Source organism: Pseudorasbora parva, chromosome 1 (assembly GCF_024679245.1).
Source record: "Pseudorasbora parva isolate DD20220531a chromosome 1, ASM2467924v1, whole genome shotgun sequence".
In the NCBI taxonomy this organism is placed as follows: Eukaryota; Metazoa; Chordata; class Actinopteri; order Cypriniformes; family Gobionidae; genus Pseudorasbora; species Pseudorasbora parva.
The window spans coordinates 64,637,787-64,662,371 of record NC_090172.1 but is presented as its reverse complement, the minus strand read 5'-3'; the positions used below and the strand labels follow the sequence as shown (position 1 = coordinate 64,662,371).

General features: G+C 41.0%; 1 protein-coding gene across 1 annotated transcript in view; it reads right to left on the bottom strand.

Moving 5' to 3' along the window:
* Nucleotides 1-280: 280 nt before the first annotated feature.
* The window catches only part of LOC137080530 (C-type mannose receptor 2-like), a 36,140-nt gene continuing 11,835 nt past the window's right edge, over nt 281-24,585 (bottom strand). Inside the window, exons 2-5 of the mRNA XM_067447578.1 lie at nt 12,518-12,556; nt 12,072-12,425; nt 841-1,185; nt 281-676 (exon numbers count right to left, since the gene is read on the bottom strand). Of these exons, the coding sequence (XP_067303679.1) occupies nt 312-676; nt 841-1,185; nt 12,072-12,425; nt 12,518-12,556 (1,103 nt within the window). The 3' untranslated portion in view covers nt 281-311. The remainder of the gene's footprint in view (nt 677-840; nt 1,186-12,071; nt 12,426-12,517; nt 12,557-24,585) is intronic.

The following is a 24,585-nucleotide window of genomic DNA, read 5'->3' as shown; positions in this document are numbered from 1 at the left end:
TTTTGATGAGAATATGCTCTCTCTGTTTGTTTTTTTTGTCCAGTCACAGATACTGTATGGACAATCCGACCCAATACGGCTCAGGTTTTCTATGTACTGTATATTGATCTGTCGAGCGGCAGAAGTGATTCTACATAAACCGTTCTGGGTTAACGTTTCAGTCAGGGGGAAAGGATTGTTTTCCTCCAAGCCACGCCCCTATGACACAACACAGACCAAGTCATACCCCGCACATTATCTGATGAAAAAAATTATAAGAAGTGATTGCTAGTTTAAAAAAATGCCTTTATGAAAAAAAAAATCATTGTCACTTAATATCTGCTGCAGAGGAAGTTGAGTTTGTGAGTCTCAGGACGGCTGATCCAGCGCTGATCTCCTCCTCCAGACTGAACTGCTCCAGATCTCACTGTATTCTCACAGTCCTCCTCTCCTGTGCCGTTCCCTGGAGCCCATTTGTGATAACACACGGTCTCTCCGCTCACCCAGAACCAGATGCCGACAGTGCAGGAGTGACGTAAACCCAACCACACCTCCGCAGTAGACGCCGCTTTAACCACATTCATCACACGACGCCGCATCTCCTCTGAATGAATCGAGACCAGATCCACATGATTCTGTCTGCAGTATCTCAGAGCTTCAGACCACGTCTGGTTCTCTTTGATCAGAATCAGTTTATCTGGACACAAAACAAACCACAAGCAAAAACTAGAGAGAGACTGATCAAAAACAACATGAAGAACACACACTGTGGAGGAATCTGTCATGTCAGACATGTAGCGTGAACTTTAAGATATCTGGAGGTGATGGATGGATTGTGTGTGTTTGAGAGGATCTGCTCACCTTCATGGCACACAAAAGGATATTGGTTGTCACAAAACTCGTCTATCCATTGCCCCTGAGAGTTCGTACTGATTGCAGTACAGTTTTCATTTCCTGCCTTATTATTAGGTTCACCAGCACTCCAGTATCTGAATGAGAAGTTCCTCTGATCTGACCACTGCCATGAGTCTCTGAACAGACCGATCCAGACATTATTAGATATGAGACTATCACTGATGAACTTCTGAATCTGTTGATTCTCATTCTGGTTCCTCACACTGACCAGATCAATGTGATTCTGTCTGCAGTAACTCTGAGCTTCTCTCCAATTCATCGTCTGATTGACAAAGACGAGTCCTGTGCTCACTTTAAGAAAAACACAGAAACAGATTCAGGAGTCAGTTTGTTCATTATTCTTACACTGATTTATGGTTTGGATGTGAATAAGAGTAGCGGTGGAGCATCAGAAACGCGTGTCATTCAAAGAATTTCTACAGCTGATGATATATTAAATATTCAGAACATATTCTTGAGGATTTTGTTGACACAACATAAAATAACATTTGTGAATTGTGTGATAATTTTATTGCATCTTTATATTTCTCCATTATGTTTTGTTACATGTTTACTGGATTCAGACACAAAGATCTGAATGAGAGAAACATGAAGATTTAGGTTAATGTGATTATTAACTAATCTACGTCAGTAAAATTTAAATCCTAAATGTTATATTTTAGACTAGCAAAATATACAAATACATATTGTTGATAAATTAAAAATGTAACTGTTTGTCATGTATCTAGTTTTTCTAGTTTCTATTTTTTGTTCTTTTTTTTTGTTCTTTTTTTGTTCTTTTTTTTAATGGACAATGTGTTTGTGTGAGTTCACTTAAAGCTGCAGTCCGTAACTTTTTTTTGTTTAAAACAATTCTCCAAAATCAATTTGAGCCAATATTCCAATATTCAAAACTATCTCCTCACCTCAGCCCGATTCACAACGGTAAGCTTGTAATAATGCGTTATAATTTAATATATATATATTTGGCCAGGGTTCAGGCCAAATTCTGAGCCTAGAGCCCTCCCCGGACAGCACGCCAAATACAAATAATCTTTACTAAATGTATTTACTTTGATGTAATTGTGAACTAGCGAAACTATTTAACCTGATTCTCTGATTATGAGATTAAGCATTAAACTCTGGGAAAGTTTTCAGTAATCCAGTGATCTAATTCATCCAAACAGTGCTAATGTAAGGCCAGGCTGATACACCAGAGAGAATAGACTCACAGCGCGTTTTAGTGATTTGTTCACTCCAGTGTTTGCTTTGCTCTAAAACACGAGCTCTGACGTATTTGTGATATCTTTTAGTAACTCCTAGTAAGCTGTTTAGGCTTAACACTTAGGAAAATAAAGATATAATAAAGACACGACACACCACGAGTTGTTCATTGTGTAACTGTTTTCTTATTCTGTCATTTTAATGTCACAACAAGGACACAAGTGTACAGGGCTCCACCTAGTGGTAAGTACCAGCATACATCACATCTCCTTTTTGTTCTTCTTTTGAACACCATTTACCCCAACCTTGTAACAAAATCTAATTGCAAATTAGAAAGTCAGTATTGTAACTTAAATCTAATACACAAGAACAAATTTACAGTTGAACAGAACTCTGTGTCTACTTTACTTTAGTTAACAACTAGTGTATTTTAGCAAGAATAACTCTTTGGAGGTCTAACCACTCTACCAGAACGTGTCACTTTCACAGTTTCTTCCATAACACCTTCAGGCCTTGAAGACGTCTTTTCAGGTGTTGGTAGAGGTGGCAACGCCTGTTTTGTAACCTCCACATCAGGAATACCGTCAGTTATAACTGGATTGAATGAGTCCTGAATGTGTGAATTCCAGTGTTGGGAGTAACGCATTACAAAAGTAATACATTACAGTAACTTATTACTTTTTTAAGTAACGCAGTAGTGTAAGGCATTACTAATGAATTTTCAGTAATATTTTACATTTTCAGTAACGCTTGCGATACACAGGTTTAAAGGCTCTGTCGTTTAAAAGAATAGCACAACAGCGAGGGCGTCGAAGAACGGACGAGAGACGATCGCGCGCTGCTAAACCAAACTAAACACTTGGGTGAAGATGACAGAATAAGACTTCTGCACACCGTGGTTTTGATTTTTTATAGTAATAAAGCAATTTAGTTCAGTTAGAGACTTCAAATAAAAACTGAAGTTGTCTGCTCCGAACGAGCGTCGCAGCAGGAGTCAGATCTTGAGCTGACAGATGATCGCGGAAGATTTAGTTTCAAATTGAAATGTAAAAGCGCCTAATAAAGGGAGTTTGTCATTGTGTTGTGTTTTTCATTAAGAATAATAGGATAGAATAATAGAAAATTAGAATAATTTAAAACCGAAACTCAAATCTGCTTGGCCGCACAGAGCGCGCATTTACTGATGAGCTGTCATTCACGGTGTGCGCGCACTGGCGCGTTTTCAGTTCACATGGAAGCATAAATTTCATAGTAATTCATTGAAAGCACTCGCTTTGCATCCCCTCCCGTTATTAATGCCTGAGCGGTGACGCGCATGTTCCTGTTATTACCGGTGTTGTCACATCACACTTTGATTAACCGGTGGGAAAATGTCCCCACCGTCACATCTCTACTGTACATTCGCGAGATGGAATGCGCATTGCTTAGAGTTTATTACAGATTAGGACAAGAATGTAGGCTATAGTCAAATGTAAATGCAGTCAAATGCAACCTTTGTCTAAAACCGAAATTCTATCGATGTCGCAATTTTGTCAACTTAGAGTTTACACAGAGTTCTGTTGTGTCTAACAGAAGCTATTCCCAGATATTGCCAGAAAATCACTTTACCTCTACAATACTTATAACACAATTGGATCGTTTGTGATTCTGTCTGTCATGATTTCTTGCATTGTCTTGAGCAAATTCTCTATTGTTAGCCTGGATAGCCCACAGTCATTATGCTTCATCATATCGCCTTCTACTGGATGTAAAATGCTCTGTGGTAGCCAACATCTTACGGGTCCTGCACACTGTGCGATTTTTCAAAATCTTTTGCGAATGTCCCTTGTCAGACTGTACGAACATGATCCCCGATGTAAGCCATGTCACACTGTAAGATCTCAGTTGTCATTAATGTCAGACTGCACGATAGTGAAGGCACGCTAAAAATGGACGCGCGCAAGAAAACTCACCCGGAGCTTTATATCATCAATGAATAACGCGTTCGGTGACGGTGAGCTGCATTACACGCGGGACTGAAATGCTGGCTACAAATAAATTTCTAGCTCTCGTTTTGGTCATAGTTTGTCTTCAAAAACCAAGATATTTGACTGTCGTCGTAGGAGAAGTCACACTGCAGGATTCTGTGCCAAATCTTCTGACACTGCCAGAATTTCGTCTGAGGTAAAATTTGATCGCAACGCTCATTAATCGGCTGCCGGTGAACATGTCAAACTAACGATCAAAGACGTCTGATTTTAGCCTAGGATCAGAGGAATCTTTTAGGATCTGCTAAATTTGTCTCAGACGACCAAATCATGGGCAAAATCGCACAATGTGCACCCGGCTTTAGAATGTTTAGAGCTACTTCTGTAGTTATTTTGGTGAAAGTAACTCAAAAGTAATACAGGAGTAATGTAACGCATTACAATTCTGAGACAGTAATATTGTAATGTAAAGAATTACTTTTAAATAGCAGTAATAAATAATCTATAACATATTACAGTTTGGAAGTAAATTGCACAACACTGGTGAATTCTGGAAACTCGACTCTTGTCTTGAGCAGGTGTTTTCGATTTCTTCTGTAGATTTCTCCACCCTGTGTTTTAACAAGGTATGACCTCGGCTTGTCAAGACTTTTTACCACTACCGCTGGCTGCCAACGATTCTCAGCTCTCAGTCTCACTCTTTCTCCTTCACTCAGAGTAGGCAGGTTTCTTGCCCTATGATCAAAGTAGAACTTTTGCTTGTATTTTTTTCTTGTATAGCAACTGCCTGTCCTTTAGGCTTTGCTGAACATCTTTGTGCAGTTGCGGCAATTGTAGCAGCTTACTTGCTGTTAGCAATCTGGTTTTTAATCTACATCCCATAAGAAGCTGTGCAGGAGACAACTTCACTCCTCCTAGTGGTATATTCCTGTATTCAAGAAGAGCAATGTAAGGATCCCCTTGACTTTCTTGCACTTCCTTGAGGTTTTTGATGGTTTTGTACAGCTCTTTCACTTTGACCATTGGACTGAGGATATCTTGGACTTGAAGTTGAGTGTTTGAACTCCCAGTCATCTTTGAAGTTTCTGAATTGAGCACTCACAAACTACGGTCCGTTATCTGAAACAACGTCATTTGGAATCCCCTGTCTTGCAAATATTGATTTCAGTGCAGTTATTACATGCTGGCTTGTTGTCTCTGTCAACTTTGCAATTTCCGGAAATTTTGAGAAGTAGTCCACACACAATAGGGAATCTGCTTCGTTGAAGTGAAAGAGGTCAACTCCTACCTTTGCCCATGCTCTGTCCAGTAGGTCATGACTGACAATAAGTTTCTTGGTATTGTTCCTCTTGAAAGTATTGCACACAGCACACTTTGACACCACCTCTTCAACTTGTTTTCCCATGCCGAGCCAAAACAATACATCTCTTGCTCTCTCTTTGCACTTAACGCCCAAATGAGCTTCATGAATCCTTTGCAGCATTTCTGCTTATAGACTTTGTGGAACTACAAGTCTTGGTTTTTGAACAGTAGTCATTCTGAGAGGGTCAGCTCTTCTCTGAATGTCCAGTACTTTCTTATTTCAGATGGCACGTATCTGATTTGTTTAGGCCATCCTGTCTTGACTACTGCCATCCCCATCTGCAGTTCTCTGTCTGCTTCTGTAGCTTTCTTGACTGCTTCAAGTTTCTCTTCTGAAATCGGTAGACACTCTGATAACTGATGTACTTCCAAGTCACTGTCCAGTAGTTGTTCTGTTTTTTTCCTCCAGGTAGGCTCTGCTAAGCGTATCTGCTATTTTCAACTCCTTTCCTGGTTTGTAGGTTACATGCAGATCATAGGGTTGAATTTTCAACAACATCCTCTGTAGTCATGTCGGTGCTTTTTCTAGAGGCTTTTTGAACACTGTCTCTAGTGGCGTGTGATCTAACTGCACTCTTACTGGTTTGCCATATAGGTACTGGCTGAATTTTTCACAACCATACACAATTTTTCAATCTGAGCATACCTTTTCTGGCAGTCAGTCAGGGATCTTGAACCATATGCTACAGGATGTCCATCCTGCAAGATGACAGCACCTAAACCCTGTGAGCTTGCATTAACACAAAGAGTCACATCCTTGTTGACATCAAAGAATCTGAGAACTGGTGCATTGCTCAGTTGTAACTTCAGCAACTCAAAACTCTTTTGCTGTGAAGTTTCCCAGTGCCACGCTACACTACTTCCCAGGAGTTTCCTTAGCGGCGCACTAATCTCAGATAGGTTTGGGACGAACATCACAAGATATTGAACCATGCCAAGAAACCTCATCAAGGCAGCTTTGTCTTGTCGCTTGTGGCTTAGGCATCTTCACTTTTGCTTTGATTTTTTCCTGGTCTGGCTTCAAACCTTCTCCACTCAGTACATGTCCTATGTACTTTATTTCTGCCATTCTGATCTTGCATTTACAATTTAATTTAAGGTTTATAGTCCTGATTCTCTCTAGAAGCTGCCTGAGCCTTACGGGCTTGATATCATATGCTGTTCTACATTTTCTCCCCACAAAGTATGTCATCCATGATATTAACGACTCCATCCAGGTCCTCTAGCCTTTGAGCTCTGCACTTCTGGAAGACTTCTCATTAACATTCTGGTGTCTCTATTTGGTATGCTATTCTGACTAAAGTAATATTACAGTGACAAATAGGGTTGGGCATCGTTTTGATTTGAACGATTTTGATTCCAATTCTTACTTTCGATTCCGGTTCTTTTCGATTCTCGATTCCGATTCTTTGAGCGGTGGAGTCAAAACATGTCACATCGATATTCAATGCTTTTTTCAATACCACAGGGGGAAAACGCTGCATATACTGTCAATTAGATATTTTATATATAATTATTTTTTTTGTCTGTCTTTTGAAAGTCTAGGCAATCAAAAATTTCTTCTGAAGAGATCACTTTATATGATAAAGCTTTTAAGCTTTTTCTCATATATAAACATTGATCAATTACTATTAAAATTCTCACAAATATTTGCTAACTCAATGTATTTTTTACAACGGGGTAATTGTGTTGCAATAGTTTACACACAGCACAAGTAAGCTTGATTTCGAATGGTAAATTGAATTTAAAAAGACGACTAAACAGTAATAAAATAAGAACAAATAAACATATTACAAAAATAGCACAAATAAATACAATAGAATAAAAGATATAAATGAAATAGACAGCTTTATTTTTTCAGGCAGGTCTAACATTCAGGTAAGAAGCTGAATTAAAAAATGCAAAGTGGGCTAATTAACTTTAAAATAACATTGGATAATGTTTTTTGCAAAAAATTAAATAGTTTCAAAAACCATTAAAGTTACACAAGTTGATCAGTCAAGAGCAGTGTGATCATTTGTCTTTTTGTAGTTTGACTTTGAATAACAAATAACTGCGGTCCCTTTAAGAACCGCCGCACTCATGGATCCTGAACACTGTTCCTGTTACTCATTCTTCATTTCTTCCTGAATTGTTTAAGACTGTGTTTACATTAATACTCGTCAAGATGTGCACTGAGAATTTGTTTGAGTGTATTTGACCAATAATAAGCTGGAAAAAGAAGCAAATATTTGCACTTGTATGTCAGAGGGGGCTTTATTACGGTGTGTGTGTGCGCTTCAGATGTGAGCCTGAAATCTGCGGGGATTCGTAGAATTATGTGCAATCCCGCGTGAAATTCAGACCGATCACACACACTAACACTCACATGCTGTCGTAAGGAAAAGTCCAGCAGAATGCGCGTTCGCCGTGTTCAGAGGGTTAACCGGGCTGAGTGAGAATAGTGAGTGCGGCTGCGTGTCAACTCGCTGTCGGTCAGAGAGGAGAGGAGAGGAGAGGAGAGGAGAGGAGAGGAGAGGAGAGGAGAGGAGAGGAGAGGAGAGGAGAGGAAAGGAGAGGAGAGGAGGGCGCAGCTGGGATCGATACTGTAGAAACTGAGCAGGCTATCGTATCTTTTCAGATATTTCAGTATCGATATTTTTGACAACACTAGTTGCACTGTGCCGTCCCAGGCTTTTTAAAAGTGAAATAAATCCACACTTCAGAGCGCCGTTTACCGGGCTTCCATGGCTAAAAGAACAAGTGGGCGCGCAAGCACCGGAAATCAGGTGGCCATGGAAACCAAAACTTGCGTGTTTGGAACCGATGATCGGAACCAAAAAGAAATTTTCTAAACGATTCCAATGGAATCGTTATTTTTTAAACGGTTCCAAGTTGGAACCGGTTCTCGATGCCCAACCCTAGTGACAAAAGATGTTTTGTGTTCAGCATATTTTAACTAAAGCACAGTCCACTGAGACTTTGTGTTTTGTTTTTGCTTAAAGGGGGGGGGGGGGGGTGAAACACTCAGTTTCAGTCAATCTCATGTCAATCTTGAGTACCTATAGAGTAGTATTGCATCCTTCATATCTCCGAAAAGTCTTTAGTTTTATTATATTTATAAAAGAAAGCCAGGCTGTACCGAGTCTTTTCTGGAAAAAAAACGAGCGGCTGGAGGCGTATTGAGTGGGCGGAGATAAAGAATGACGAGTGCGCACAAAGCGGTGACGTCCTCAAGCGTGGAGACGTTACTCTAATAAACCATGGTTATCGATCAGATTCCACTAATACAGATATGATCCAGAATCATTCGGAGGCTGAAATAAATTGAACAGGAGAAACAGCAACAGCAGGACGTCTGTCTCTGTGGTATGGACTGTATTTAGTGGCCTGTCAACATTTGTGTGTGTTTACTCGCAGTTTATGAGGACATCATTCGGTTTATGGACTATTGTATGCGATTAAACCTTAGCAGTAGCAAACAAAGCGGTTTTGCACGTCAGACTAGTGTAAAGTTATACAGAGAACAACAATGGAGTCCGTTAGCGCATTTGAATGACGAAGCACGCTTTGTGAGAACGCTAGGTTTATGTTTGGGTGGTTTTACAATAATCAAACTGACACCTATAGTGGTCAGCTAAACAAATGTATTTAAACACACACCATAGATCGCATGCTCCATTGATAAATTAACTAACGTTATACACGATCATGTCGTTTACTAATGTTTACTCACGCGACGATAGCCGACAGCACAGACATTTGAAGCAGTTTTACTCACCGCCTGCTTCCAAAGCAGGACCGAACCTTTATCGCTGGGACCGCTCCGTCAAAAACACACTTCTTTAGTAACATTGTTGATTTTGTGATGTCCTGATATCAGTGACTGTGGAGATCCACTTTTGTGACTTTTGATGCTTCCCGTCATTTCTGCGTTCAAATCGGTTAAAATGCAGCGCTGCCTTCCCGGAACTTCAGTTCAAAAATGGAAAAAATCCTCGCTTCAGCCTGTAGCATGATGACGTACTGGATCAGATCCAACACGTACTGGACGCGCCACATACACAGTGTTTTCATTCACAATTCAATGACGTCATATACGCATGCGCAGGAGAGTTCTGGGGACATCAGTGAATGCGCAGGAGAGTTTTTCTGGATAGATAAATACTCAAAACGCTCGCTCAAAAATAATGATTAATAACATGCTCACGCCATCAGGACACGTTTTGCATTTTCCCTTGAATGTGTAGGCTACTGGTATTTTAAGATCTTTACAGATCGTGTTGCATTGTACCTTGAGGATTAAAATTACAGAGACAATTACTTGACTCATTTTTCCTTCCCCTCAACAGCAAGTATGATCAGAATATATTAACATTGTAACTGTTTTGCATGCATGTACAGCGAAACTAGGATAATTTAAGCATCACATTTATGAAAAGATGATTTATTCATCAATAATTACTTAATACTATAGCAGTACTACAGCTACACAGTACAATGCAATATGCAATATTGATCATGCATGTCAAGACTAGCGCATACGCATTATAAATTAACTCAGAGATCGGTATGAATGACGTCACCTTAACGATCCCCCATCCAGTACGTATTGGATCTGATCCAGCGACGTCATCGTGCTACAGGCTGCAGCGAGGGGTGTCTCCAAAAATGACCCGAAGCGTTTTATTTTTTTTAAATCGTAGCTTCATCAGAATGGTCCGAAACTTGGTGACTTTATTGGTACTTGGTATATGAACACCCCAAAAAAAACTGGGGACAGGATTTGAAAAATGTAAGTGGTTGTAAAAAAAAAAAATAGTCACACTCAGGACCTTCGGGTCATAAAATGACCCCCATAGGAAATGAATGGGAAATTGGCCAAAATATAAAAATAGAGTTTTTTGTGCGTATAATCTACAAATCAGCCAGGATGCAGAGAAAAAGGACTCAACAGTGAATCTCTAAAACATCAAGAGTTCAAAACAGACAAAAAAAAATCCACACACATGCACACATTGGGTCTGTAAATCCACTAAAGTGGCAAAAATGTGCTATTGCATGATAAAAATGCTCAATGTGTTCACCAGATGGCACCAATAAAATTGGAAAAATTGTTTTAATGAGTCCTAGGCTTGACTAGCCTAGAAATCTAGACGCACCCTAGCAGCAGCAAATCTAATCTGCCGCGAGTGTCGTCTAGCAACTCTCAATACAGCTCTGAGCTGTATTCCCCTAACTCTTGCCGGGCCAATCACATCGTGTATAGAGTCGGTGGGTGGGGCCATAATGACGACGGACGAGTTGCGTTTGCGTGCTTCTAGTAAACACAGAAACTGGCGAACGGCGGTCTTTCGAATCAGCTTTGACCGCGACTCTGGAAGACTTGGAGTTAAGCTTTTCTCTGAGAAAAGAACAAAGAACGGCACTGAAGTCATTCTTAAAAAGGGAAGATGTGTTCGGAGTTTAGCCGACCGGATACGGCGAATGTTTAATCTGTCAGCGAGCTCTGCTTCACCTTTGTTGCTCTGGTTGGTGTAGCGCTATCCTATCGCGTGCAGAGGGAGTTTGAAAGACAACTGTTTATCCGCCCCTCAGATTGAGCTGTCAATGGTGAGTTTCCAGACCAAACATCTTGATGTGGGTCTGGCTTGTCAGGCTAAGGCCTGTATCTAAAATTAAATACAGCTTTAATTAAAAAATGTATATATATATATATATTTTTTTTTTTTTTTTTTTTCAATGGGAAAAAATGGGTGTGACCCATAAATGAAGAACCCCAGAGGTGCCTCTATAATGTTTTTTTCTTCTTCAAGTGTTTATTATAGCTGTCTGTGAATGTAAATGGGTAAATAATGTTTACCCAAAGAAAGAATCAAGTCTGAACTGCCTAAACAACTCATTCGGAAGACAGATACAAAAAAAAAAAAATACATTTTCATAGTACTTGTCCATGCTCTACATCAGGGATGGGCAACTTCGACGGAGACGAGGGCCAACATTTTTGTCTTCTTAAAAGTTCAGTGTTAAGACACACACTGATTTGACTTTACAGCACTAGATCACTGACTTTGGCACATTTGTAAAAACTCCCATTTTGTTCAATTACTATATTTTGATTATAAACAAAATATTACACTATTGATGCTGTTAAAGCTACCTCAGGACAGAGAAGTTACTGTAACACCAACAAGTGATATTTGACCATAAGTTTTCCAGCTGGCTAATATTATTGTGGATGTTGTTCAGAACATTCTGTGGTCAATCTGGCTGTAGAAAGTGGTGTTACTGAACCTCGGAACAGGATTGAGCAATGTTCAACTGATGATGAAAATTTGATTCATTCACTAATTCATTACAATTTATGTTGGTCAAAACAATGGTTTTGACTTTTGTTTTATTTTATTTATAATTTACAGTAGCATATCATTTTGGATGAACATATAATTTTGTAGGCTGTCTAATAGCAGAAGCCCACAGCTATCAACAAAACATTTAAGCATGCGTTCAATATCAGTTTATTTTCTATATAGAAGTTAAAGTGTGATTTTTAAAGTGCCAAGTGTCTCTTTTATATGTATGACCACATTACAAAGTAGAAGTAGTATTTCATTAAAATTTATATTTTTATAAATTAATGTTTGTTGTCATTGGAGCTGCACTTACTGTTGTTAGATGAACTGCAGATGAAAGTCCATCTGTCACTACATTTCCCATCTTCCCATTGTCCATTTTTCATAAAAGCACACTCGTCTTTGCCATCAGGTTGTTTAAATCCCCAGTTCAGATAGAGCGCAGGATCACCTGAAGACCACTGCCATTTCCTCTGCAGCCCAATCCAGACATACGGACCACTTCCATCAGTCACACACTTGTTCAGCTCGTTCATGTCGTTCATGTTGTCAACGGTGGCCAGATCTGTGTATTTCTCTCTGCAGTATCTCTGAGCTTCAGTCCAGGTCTTCCCCTCGTTTATAAAGTGATACTGACGCTGAACACATTCAGATACGGAGCAGAGAGCTGTGAAAGAGAGGGTTTGATTTAATGCTTTTCATAACAGGGTCAAACCTGATGAAACTATAAACCAGAAATAAAACTACAAACACACTCACCAATGAGAAGAAGAACCAAATATAGAGTTTGCTCCATTTCTGAGGAAGAAACACATTGAAAAACTCAGAAATCAAACATTCACTGATTCATTTAGGAGTAAAATATGACAGTTTCAGTTTCTTAACAGCAGCATTAATGAAACACATAATCATTCAGACAATATGAACATCTCAAAGTCTAATTGTGTGTGAAGAATGAACATGTGAGTTGTTCTTACTTTAGAGGTTGTGTGTTTCTGTCCTGAGTCTGATGTTTCTGTCTGCAGCTTTAAACTACGTGATTATTATATCTGCTCTCATCCCTCATTCAGCGCATCACATCATTTGGTTATTTCTAGAGAAAGCCCCATGTCATATTTCACTTCCTCTATATTTCTGTATTTGTCCAACTCTTTCTTTATTTGCATATTGACATCTGTTCAGTGTTGGGCCATCAGGGCCTTCACTGCTGGCACTGTCAAAATAAAATAAATAAAACAATTCTCCACAATTAAATGTGTCTGAACGTGTCTAAATGCAATTGCTGTCTATTTCAGTGCGTTCCAGTTATATTTCCAGAAATAAATGTGATTATTGTTTGTGAGTATGAGCTGCTTTTTCCATATATCATCATCTAAACACATCACAGCTCCGTGGACCGGCAGTAGAAGGATGGCTAGCCTTCCGTTAAAGCTGCCATTTTCCATTGAATCATATATTTGACTGATGTGGGTCATCACATTTTGATGTGTAGTGATAGAACGCCCCAGACATGATGTGATGAAGGGGACTGGATTGAGTACTGAAACTACTCACCACCCATCTGATGGTGAATATCTGTCCAATTCTCCAAATCTGCATATTCAGATCTGCAGCTGCTTCCTCAAACAATCTCACAATCTTTGCAGACTGGTGGTGCAGAGAATACAGCTTGGCAATGAAAAACTCAAAATGATTACATCCAGCAACCACATTCAAAGAATCATGGAAAGCCAGTTCAATGCGATGGGCCAAGCAATGTATGGACTGGATGTTTGGAAAGTCACTTCAGTTTTTCCAGTGAGAACTGCAGCCCCATCTGTGGCGATGCTGATGAGCGTGTTTCCCCCAAAACTCATCATCTAATCCTGTGTGTGAAGGCTCACATCACATCTCACATACGATGAGATAGGCATGACCATGTACTGTGCTTTCGTCAATGGTGATGATAATTTTTTTAATTGAGCTTCCGAATATTGGAAACAAACTTCTTCCGCATTTGCTGGGCAATTTGACCTATAATATCAGCGCAGGAGTGGTCTTACTCATGCGTAGTTCCCACCTTTGCGCCATTAAGCCCCTGAAGCTTCATTAAAGGGGTGAGCTTTCTGTAAGACAGCCTTATTTCCTGCATCATTCCTGAATGCATCGACGTCACTTTCCCGCCGGAACACTCCTCAGCCGGGGCTGAGTGGCAGAAGAGCCGCTGCGTGACAGAAGTTACTAGAGGAAAAGGTTGGGCTCGATATAGTGTTCCTTACAACTTACCACAGATTCAGTGATCCATGGATAATGACATGCAGCCAGGAATCGTCTTTTCCTGACATTTTTATGAGTCTGATTTCGACATTTATAATATTTACAACTGCAGTCATCACATTTCTTGAGTGAATCCCGCATGTATATGATGGGTCAGTGTATTGAAGCGTGTATGGGGCCGCTTGTCACGAATGGAAAACAAAAGTTTTATTCAAATTCTGAAAAAATTATAGACCTATTAATAAAAATAAATAATGATTATATTGCCTAGAGAGCGCAAAGGGCGCTCCCTTTATAATCGCTAAAAGCTGTCACTCATTCAATAAACGCAATCTCACAAAGTTCCGCTATATTAATCAGATGTCTGCACTTCCAGACACACGTGTTACTGAACTCAGGACAAACACTCGAGCGGTGAGTGGATTCCAAATTCAACACCTGTGATTGGCCAACTGCGTTGTAGAAATCTACAAACATGTCTGTGATTGGCTACATTACTCATCGAGGCGAAAACACGTTGGAAATGTAATCATTTGACGAGTGAAAATGCAGATACACACTGGATCCTTTGCTCTTTTTTGCTAATAATATGCTATTATTACAAGTTCTTACAGAGGATTATGAGGATTACAGATCCTTTACGTTATGCCCCCAATGCTGCTGTTTTAGCTGAGGGGGGGCTCTGGGCATTAACTGTAATAACTCCGTGATCTAAGCACCAATCATGTTCGGTTTTTTTTCTATAGACTGTACTCACAGAGATATAATGATCAAGAAAAACGTAAAAATTCAACCGGAGTTGTCCTTTAATTAAACTGCCGTGTTTCATTTTTGCCATGGCTATGATTAAAAATGATCAGCAAAAGGCAAATGATCAGGATTTGGACTGAATGTGTGAACCGCACAACCCACTTATGATCTGATTGATGAGCGGTGAGTTCATCAGTGAAGACGGTGATACTGGGCACTGAGAGCCTTTAAAAACCTCAGTTTGAGGCTCCAGTCAAAGAGAGAAGTGTGTGTGAGATAAAGGAATGAGTTTGTGTGTTGAGAGGAAGGTTTCATAAATTAAAAAAAGACATGACAAGCAGAAAGGAGAGATGTTTCCTTGTGTTATTTATTATAATTGTCATAGAGAGTATACTTGCATTTGTTGATTGACAACCTAGCCTGGTATTGGGATAGGTTGAGAGTGACTGTGGGCGGGACTAAGAGGGTAGTAACAGAATACAGAACGAGAGTGTGTTGATGCAGACGGAGACTGTTGTGAATCATTTAATAAATAAGTTCTTAGCAATGAAGTTGGTGTAGTGAGACTTATTTGACAATAATGGACAAGACGACGGCAGGCGTTTAGAGATGAAGACATTAAAGTGCTCATTCATTAAAGACATCATTCAGTTCATTAAAAATGTTAGTAAAGGTTGATGAACTCTCATTATCCACTGAAATAATAACATCTTCTAGTTCAGAATAAATGTCTTTATTTCCTCAGACATTAAAAAAATTGTAATTTTTTTTATAATTAAGCTTTTTGTGGAAATCCTGGTGCTTACTGTGAGCAGACAGTCTATCTGTGTGTTTATGAGATATGAATATGTTTGCATGTAAACACATCCTCATCACTCATTTGCTTATGTCCATGCCACATTTAGACGTTCAGGCTGGAACATATGTTCATCTTTATCTTTACATCAACTAACGGGTTGATGAGTTGAATCAGGGGTGATGAATGAGGGAGACACACAAAATGAGCAGGGCTGGGGTGCCTCCAGGACAGGTTTGAAAACCACTGATATAGGATATATGTATATCTCCTAGTATTAAACAGGACATTTTATTCTATATAAATACTACATCAATTAAACCCATAACTTGTATTTAAATGTGGAAAATCTAAGCACATTTTTTTTGTTGTTGTTGAATTTGTCTCTTTGTGAAAATGCTTATTTAGCTTTGTGTCATATTCCTGATGTGTACTGTTTGTTTTGTTGCTGTTTATAAAATATGAACACATTTGCATGTAAACACATCCTCATCACTCATTTGTTTATGTCATGCCACATTTAGACGTTCTGGATGGACAATATTTGCATCTGACATGAAACAGGAGAAACAGTGTGTTATTGTTCTAGTCATATTTCATTATATTTCATTTCACTTTCGTCTTAATAATTTGTAACAAAAGGAAAGTTACTCCATAACGGTGTTCGAGTTCAGAGCTTCATCCTTCAAAGTCCCACTGCTCCTGTCGCCTAGCACAGTGTTTCCCAAACCTGTCCTGGAGGACCACCAGCACTGCACATTTTGTATGTCTCCCTCATCAGACACTCTTGCTGCGTCCCAATTCGCCTACTTGTACTACGTCCTAAAAGTATGTACTCTTTTTGTGAAGAAAAAGTATATACTTTTGAGTGTGTAGCAGAAAAGTATGCAAGCTTCGGGACATACTACTTCGCCATCTTTAACGGACTCTGTCGCTTAGTTACGTGCATCCCGTCACCATTTAAACCTGTCAATCATCGTCAGATTCGTCACAGTTCAAATCCTCCAGATTCAGTTTAATCTCCTACCGTATCGGAGAGAAATGTAGCCGCTCGTTGATCTGCCATGTGTGGGTCTTTAATGCAGAGACTCTCCACATGTGTTTGCAGTTTAAATATAATGATGCATTAAAAAGTTAATGGCCAAACGTGTCATTACAAAAGTTCATAATGCTGCTGCATGTGAAATATAATGTGGACAACACTGAATAAATATATTTTTGTCAGGTTAAATATTGATAGGGTCACTCAAACCCCTTTATCTAAACTTCTCTACTTAACCGCATGCTTAACCCTAACCGTCGAACTCGCACATCCGTCATGTTTGTAGTTTTTTAACGCTTTTTATCCGCGTTTGTAGTTCTAATCGAATCCTCGTCCAACTCGCAATGGGTTGTGGGCAATATCAGCCGTTAGAGTGCCCATCGATCCATACTGTGAATTCGGACCGGAAATAGTAAACCATCCGGGAATCTTTGGAATACTCTTTTCAACATACTACGATTTGGGACATACTAATTCTATTTTCGAATACTATTTAGGATGGATAGTATGCGAATTGGGACGCAGGGACACACTTCAGGTCTTGCCATCTCTACTAATGAGCTGATGAGTTGGAGCAGGTGTGTCTGATGAGGGAAACATGCAAAATGTGCAGTGCTGGGGGTCCTCCAGGACAGGTTTGGGAACCACTGGCCTAGCAACTGTGTGACAGATTCCACCATCAGGACACAGGAGAGACGTTTCTTACAGATTACTTTTTTATTTTTTTTTAAGCGAGTGCCATCATGTGATGTATCTCAAGATGACAGTTAAAAGAAGTCTGGCTAAACTGTGCAATGTTAATTTGATATAATTAGCAACAAATAGTTGACTGAAATCATTTCTCATTGTATTTAACTGATTATTTTGTGTCATGTTTACAATAAGCAGTGGTGTAACAGTCAAAGAATAAGGTTCAAACAAAGAATATTTATTGAAGAGCATTTTCTATAGAATATTAAGATTTACTGTTGAAGATTTAGCTTTACTGTTGTTGAATCTGTCTGTACTGGGTCTGTGCTAGTACTGGCTGAGGCTGGTTGTGGATCATCTGGGTCTGTGCTTGTACTGGCTGAGGCTGGATGTGGATCATCTGGGTCTGTGCTAGTACTGGCTGAAGCTGGATGTGGATCATCTGGGTCTGTGCTAGTACTGGCTGAAGCTGGATGTGGATCATCTGAGTCTGTGCTAGTACTGGCTGAGGCTGGATGTGGATCATCTGGGTCTGTCCTTGTACTGGCTGAGGCTGGATGTGGATCATCTGGGACTGTGCTTGTACTGGCTGAGACTGGAAGTGGATCATCTGTGTCTGTGCTAGTTCTGACTGAAGCTGGATGTGGATCATCTGGGTCTGTGCTAGTTCTGACTGAAGCTGGATGTGGATCATCTGGGTCTGTGCTAGTACTGGCTGAGGCTGGATGTGGATCATCTGGGTCTGTGCTTGTACTGGCTGAGGCTGGATGTGTGGATCATCTGGGTCTGTGCTAGTGCTGGCTGAAGCTGGATGTGGATCATCTGGGTCTGTGCTAGTGCTGGCTGAAGCTGGATGTGGATCATCTGGGTCTGTGCTAGTACTGGCTGAGGCTGGATGTGGATCATCTGGGTCTGTGCTAGTGCTGGCTGAAGCTGGATGTGGATCATCTGGGTCTGTGCTAGTACTGGCTGAGGCTGGATGTGGATCATCTGGGTCTGTGCTAGTGCTGGCTGAGGCTGGATGTTGATCATCTGGGTCTGTCCTTGTACTGGCTGAAGCTGGATGTGGATCATCTGGGTCTGTGCTAGTACTGGCTGAGGCTGGATGTGGATAATCTGGGTCTGTGCTTGTACTGGCTGAGGCTGGATGTGGATCATCTGGGTCTGTGCTAGTACTGGCTGAGGCTGGATGTGGATCATCTGGGTATGTGCTAGTACTGGCTGAGGCTGGATGTGGATCATCTGGGTCTGTGATTGTACTGGCTGAGGCTGGATGTGGATCATCTGGGTCTGTGCCTCTACTGGCTGAGGCTGGATGTGGATCATCTGGGTCTGTGCTTGTACTGGCTGAGGCTGGATGTGGATCATCTGGGTCTGTGCTAGTATTGGCTGAGGCTGGATGTGGATCATCTGGGTCTGTGCTAGTGCTGGCTGAGGCTGGATGTGGATCATCTGGGTCTGTGCTTGTACTGGCTGAGGCTGGATGTGGATCATCTGGGTCTGTGCTAGTACTGGCTGAGGCTGGATGTGGATCATCTGGGTCTGTGCTAGTACTGGCTGAGGCTGGATGTGGATCATCTGGGTCTGTGCTTGTACTGGCTGAGGCTGGATGTGGATCATCTGGGTCTGTGCTTGTACTGGCTGAAGTTGGATGTGGATCCTCTGGGTCTGTGCTAGTACTGGCTGAGGCTGGATGTGGATCATCTGGGTCTGTGCTAGTACTGGCTGAGGCTGGATGTGGATCATCTTGGTCTGTGCTTGTACTGGCTGAGGCTGGATGTGGATCATCTGGGTCTGTGCTAGTTCTGACTGAAGCTGGATGTGAATCATCTGGGTCTGTGCTAGTACTGGCTGAGGCTGGATGTGGATCATCTGGGTCTATGCCTCTACTGGCTGAGGCTGGATGTGGATCATCTGGGTCTGTGCTTGTACTGGCTGAGGCTGGATGTGGATCCTCTGGGTCTGTGCTAGTACTGGCTGAGGCTGGATGTGGATAATCTGGGTCTGTGCTTGTACTGGATGTGGATCATCTGGGTCTGTGCTAGTACTGGCTGAGGCTGGGTGTGGATCATCTGGGTCTGTGCTTGTACTGGCTGAGGCTGGATGTGGATCATCTGGGTCTGTGCTTGTACTGGCTGAGGCTGGATGTGTGGATCATCTGGGACTGTGCTAGTACTGGCTGAGGCTGGAGGTGGATCATCTTGGTCTGTGCTAGCACTGGCTGAGGCTGGATGTGGATCATCTGGGTCTGTGCTAGTACTGGCTGAGGCTGGATGTGGATCATCTGGGTCTGTGCTAGTACTGGCTGAAGCTGGATGTGGATCATCTGAGTCTGTGCTTGTACTGGCTGAGGCTGGATGTGGATCATCTGGGTCTGTGCTAGTACTGGCTGAGGCTGGATGTGGATCATCTTGGTCTGTGCTTGTACTGGCTGAGGCTGGATGTGGATCATCTGGGTCTGTGCTAGTTCTGACTGAAGCTGGATGTGGATCATCTGGGTCTGTGCTAGTTCTGAATGAAGCTGGATGTGGATCATCTGGGTCTGTGCTAGTACTGGCTGAGGCTGGATGTGGATCATCTGGGTCTGTGCTAGTACTGGCTGAGGCTGGATGTGGATCATCTGGGTCTGTGCTTGTACTGGCTGAGGCTGGATGTGGATCATCTGGGTCTGTGCTAGTATTGGCTGAGGCTGGATGTGGATCATCTGGGTCTGTGCTTGTACTGTCTGAGGCTGGATGTGTGGATCATCTGGGTCTGTGCTAGTACTGGCTGAGGCTGGATGTGGATCATCTGGGTCTGTGCTAGTGCTGGCTGAAGCTGGATGTGGATCATCTGGGTCTGTGCTAGTACTGGCTGAGGCTGGATGTGGATCATCTTGGTCTGTGCTAGTGCTGGCTGAGGCTGGATGTTGATCATCTGGGTCTGTGCTTGTACTGGCTGTAGCTGGATGTGGATCATCTGGGTCTGTGCTTGTACTGGCTGAAGCTGGATGTGGATCATCTGGGTCTGTGCTTGTACTGGCTGAAGTTGGATGTGGATCCTCTGGGTCTGTGCTAGTACTGGCTGAGGCTGGATGTGGATCATCTGGGTCTGTGCTTGTACTGGCTGAGGCTGGATGTGGATCATCTGGGTCTGTGCTAGTACTGGCTGAGGCTGGATGTGGATCATCTTGGTCTGTGCTTGTACTGGCTGAGGCTGGATGTGGATCATCTGGGTCTGTGCTAGTTCTGACTGAAGCTGGATGTGAATCATATGGGTCTGTGCTAGTTCTGACTGAAGCTGGATGTGGATAATCTGGGTCTGTGCTAGTACTGGCTGAGGCTGGATGTGGATCATCTGGGTCTGTGCTTGTACTGGCTGAGGCTGGATGTGGATCATCTGGGTCTGTGCTAGTACTGGCTGAGGCTGGATGTGGATCATCTGGGTCTGTGCTTGTACTGGCTGAGGCTGGATGTGGATCATCTGGGTCTGTGCTTGTACTGGCTGAGGCTGGATGTGGATCATCTGGGTCTGTACTAGTGCTGGCTGAAGCTGGATGTGGATCATCTGGGTCTGTGCTAGTACTGGCTGAGGCTGGATGTGGATCATCTGGGTCTGTGCTTGTACTGGCTGAGGCTGGATGTGGATCATCTGGGTCTGTGCTAGTACTGGATGAGGCTGGATGTGGATCATTTGGGTCTGTGCTAGTACTGGCTGAGGCTGGATGTGGATCATCTGGGTCTATGCCTCTACTGGCTGAGGCTGGAGGTGGATCATCTTGGTCTGTGCTAGCACTGGCTGAGGCTGGATGTGGATCATCTGGGTCTGTGCTAGTACTGGCTGAGGCTGGATGTGGATCATCTGGGTCTGTGCTAGTACTGGCTGAGGCTGGATGTGGATCATCTGGGTCTGTGCTAGTACTGGCAGATTATCCACCATCTCCTCTACTTACAAACTTAACCATAGCACCTGCAAATTATAGATACCAAAAGTTATAAGCAGCATCAGACCCATTCAAACTGGCTCCACCAGATTTCCTTTTATACATTTTCAAATATAAAATACTATTTATACTATGGCTTGCTGTAATATTTAACTACTGAACTAGTGATTCAGATATGAAGAATCTCTGTGAGTGATGACATCTTTGTTGATATCGAGAATTCACTTTTGTACAAGTGAACATGTAATCCCTGATATCAAAAAGACATTGTTACTAGTAAAAATTCCATGCCTAATATCAAGAATTATATAAATAACATTTAATTATTGATATTAAAAATGCATGAATTGTGAATGGATAAAGGCTAAAATGGCTTGCCATAGCATGCTACCTTGTTTTATATTATGCATAAAGCAATATTTGATTTATGGTTATTATTTACTGAGGGATGTGCATCCATATTGACCGGTATGTCCAGCTAATTAATATCAACATTTTAAATTCAATATAGCCTATAAATCAATATTCAAATATCAAATTGTCAATACATTGCTTTCCATCTTGCATAATTTGTGCAGTAGTTTAGAGTTAAACATTGACTAAGATAAGATAATCATTGTCTTGTTTTAAAAGTATGTATCCTATGTGCACTTATGATGAGGAGGAGGATCATCATGCCCATATATTGTTCTGTCGGTCTGGTATCCACACAGATATTTCTGCTGGAAAATGTGTGTTTTGTTTCCTGCACGCGTATATGAACGCATGTTCATTGGTGGTGGGAAGTTCGGATCATTTTACTGACTCGGATCTCTGAATCTCGTTCAGCAAAATTAACACATTTTTTTTCCAAGTCATTTAGTTCATTTCAATCATTTAAGCAGAATCTACATTTTTACATTTTTCAACACATTTAGTACTTTGAAAATGAAAAAAGAAACTATAAGCTAATGCAGTCATGGCCAACCTTTGAGAATAGAAGTTATTTATTAATTGCTTAGCTTGCCTCACATCCCGATCCAAATCGTTACTTCTTTGGTCACTTCACATTTAACCCATAAATGCATACCTCGGGTCGTTAATGACCCGACACGTCATTCACTACCCTCCTCCTCATTCACTTTTTTAAAGTTAGACATTAACCTTCTTAGTATTCCTCAATCAATCCATTTTAAACAATATAACAAGAAACAAAATAGAATTATAATTAAATGCCTGTTTTTTCACTAGATTTTTGTCAAAATTGTGTAGGGTCGCTAACGACCCGAGGTGTGTACGATTGTATTTTATTTATTTTTTTACGCACAATGATAAATGAGTCTATAATCACAAAATAAGGTGCAATTCACCTTTATTCCACAAGGTGGCAATGTCTGATATGCAGTGATGACTTGACGTTTCACTTCATAGTTACCTCTGACAGAAAACGAAACAATAATTATAATCTGCAAAACTTGAAATGGGTTAGTGATTTACAGCAGAGAGCAAGTACTAAACACAATCAGATATTAGTGTCAGTGTCTCTTGATGATGGATGTGCTTAAGAAGCTGTTAGTTATCAAAATATTGATTTTGAAGACATTGAAAATGAGTTTGGAGAAAATGCTTGAGATCGCGAATATGAGGCAGATATACTGGTAAACAAACTCTCTCTGACGAGGACATATGATGATGGTATTAAACATCTGCCCACACTGAACCCTTCCAAGCTCGAATGTAACGAAATAGGTTCTGTTTTATTCTTCTGTAGCTGTTTTTCTAACATCAGGAGTATTATATATTATCTCGACAGGTCTATCCATGTTAAATATATATCCGGGTCGCTAACGACCCGAATATGTAAGAATATTTGGCGAAAAAGTAATGCATTTAAGGCTTAATCACGTCTGTTCCCTAGAAAGAATAGTACACCCCTCGTGACTTCTGGGTCAAGCTGTTAGTTTTGTCACCATATCTGATCTGGGCCGTGACAGCCTCATATAATACATGCGTCCGGAAACAGCAAAGATTAATTATCTCGAGTCTTCGAGTCGTTCGTTCATCAAGTCCCTGCCCCATATAGGCAAGACTATGCAGTCCCCGGAAACAGAAGAGATTTGTTCTTCTCTCGAGTCTTCTCGTTCAAGTCGTTCTTCGGTTCTGACTCTGAGTCTCGTTCTTTTGTCACATGACTGCTTCCCAGTTCAGTGTCTCACAAGACAACATATACAACATTACAGTCGTATTATTGACTGCATGTTGTAATATATTTATTATCATAAAATCATCAGAAGATATGGGCAATAAACTGTTATTATGCCTATCCATTCTGACCAACCCAATGTGTCCAGGATTCATAGAAAAATCAAAAATTATAGGCCTACTAGCCAAAAAAAAAAAAAACCTACGCACTTGTTTGTGAGGAAAGTTGTGAATTAACTATAACTGTATCCAACACGGCTGTCATGACACATGATGAACGATTGACTTAAATCCAGACTCGAAAGATGAACTAATCACTTCTGTTTCCTGTACAGAACATATGGGATGTTGTGCATTCGCGGTCAACACAAAATAAATGAATCGATCTCTGAGAGAACCCAACGTTCTCGAGTCATAATAAAGATTCGTTCAAAATGAAAGAATCGTTCATGAACGACACATCACTTATGTTCATGCGCAATGCGTATCTTTTCTGAGATGCAGTAAACAAACGCTGTTGCCCTTTGTCGTTTATCAAAAAAAAAAAAAAAAAACATCAATAATTTGATTTCTCAGGCACAAAGACACAGAACACAGCCCTGAAGGCATTAGACATACCCAGAGATGCATAGCCTGCCTGTCCAGGTTAGCAAGACAACAGAAGAGAGATGCACATCATCTTAACTTTAGGGTACTGTTATTTGCTGACATCAAACTTGGAGAGGAGAGAACACAAGTTTACCTGATTTCTGTTCCCGCAATTCACTCTTATGGTGTTTTTTTTTCTCTTTTCATGGCCAGAATGATAATTCCGCTTAATTTTATCATCATTGTTTAACATTGATTGACGCGCTTTGACACGAGGGGGAGGCTGGGCCTTGAGTAATTTGTGGGGCCCTACGCAGCTTGCGTAGTAAGCGTATAGGGCTGTTCGGCTCTGGATTGACAAGAATAGCATGTATAGGTGCTGGTCATATAATTAGAATATTAACAAAAAGTTTATTTATTTCACTAATTCCATTCAAAAAGTGAAATTTGTATATTACATTCATTCATTACACACAGACTGATATGTGACCAATCATGAAAAGTAGGGATACAAGTCAGTTCTAGGGCCTCTGAAAGTGTAGCCTCCAAGCTTTCCAATGATGTGTAACACATGGAAATCTGATAATATTTGGAGACGTTGT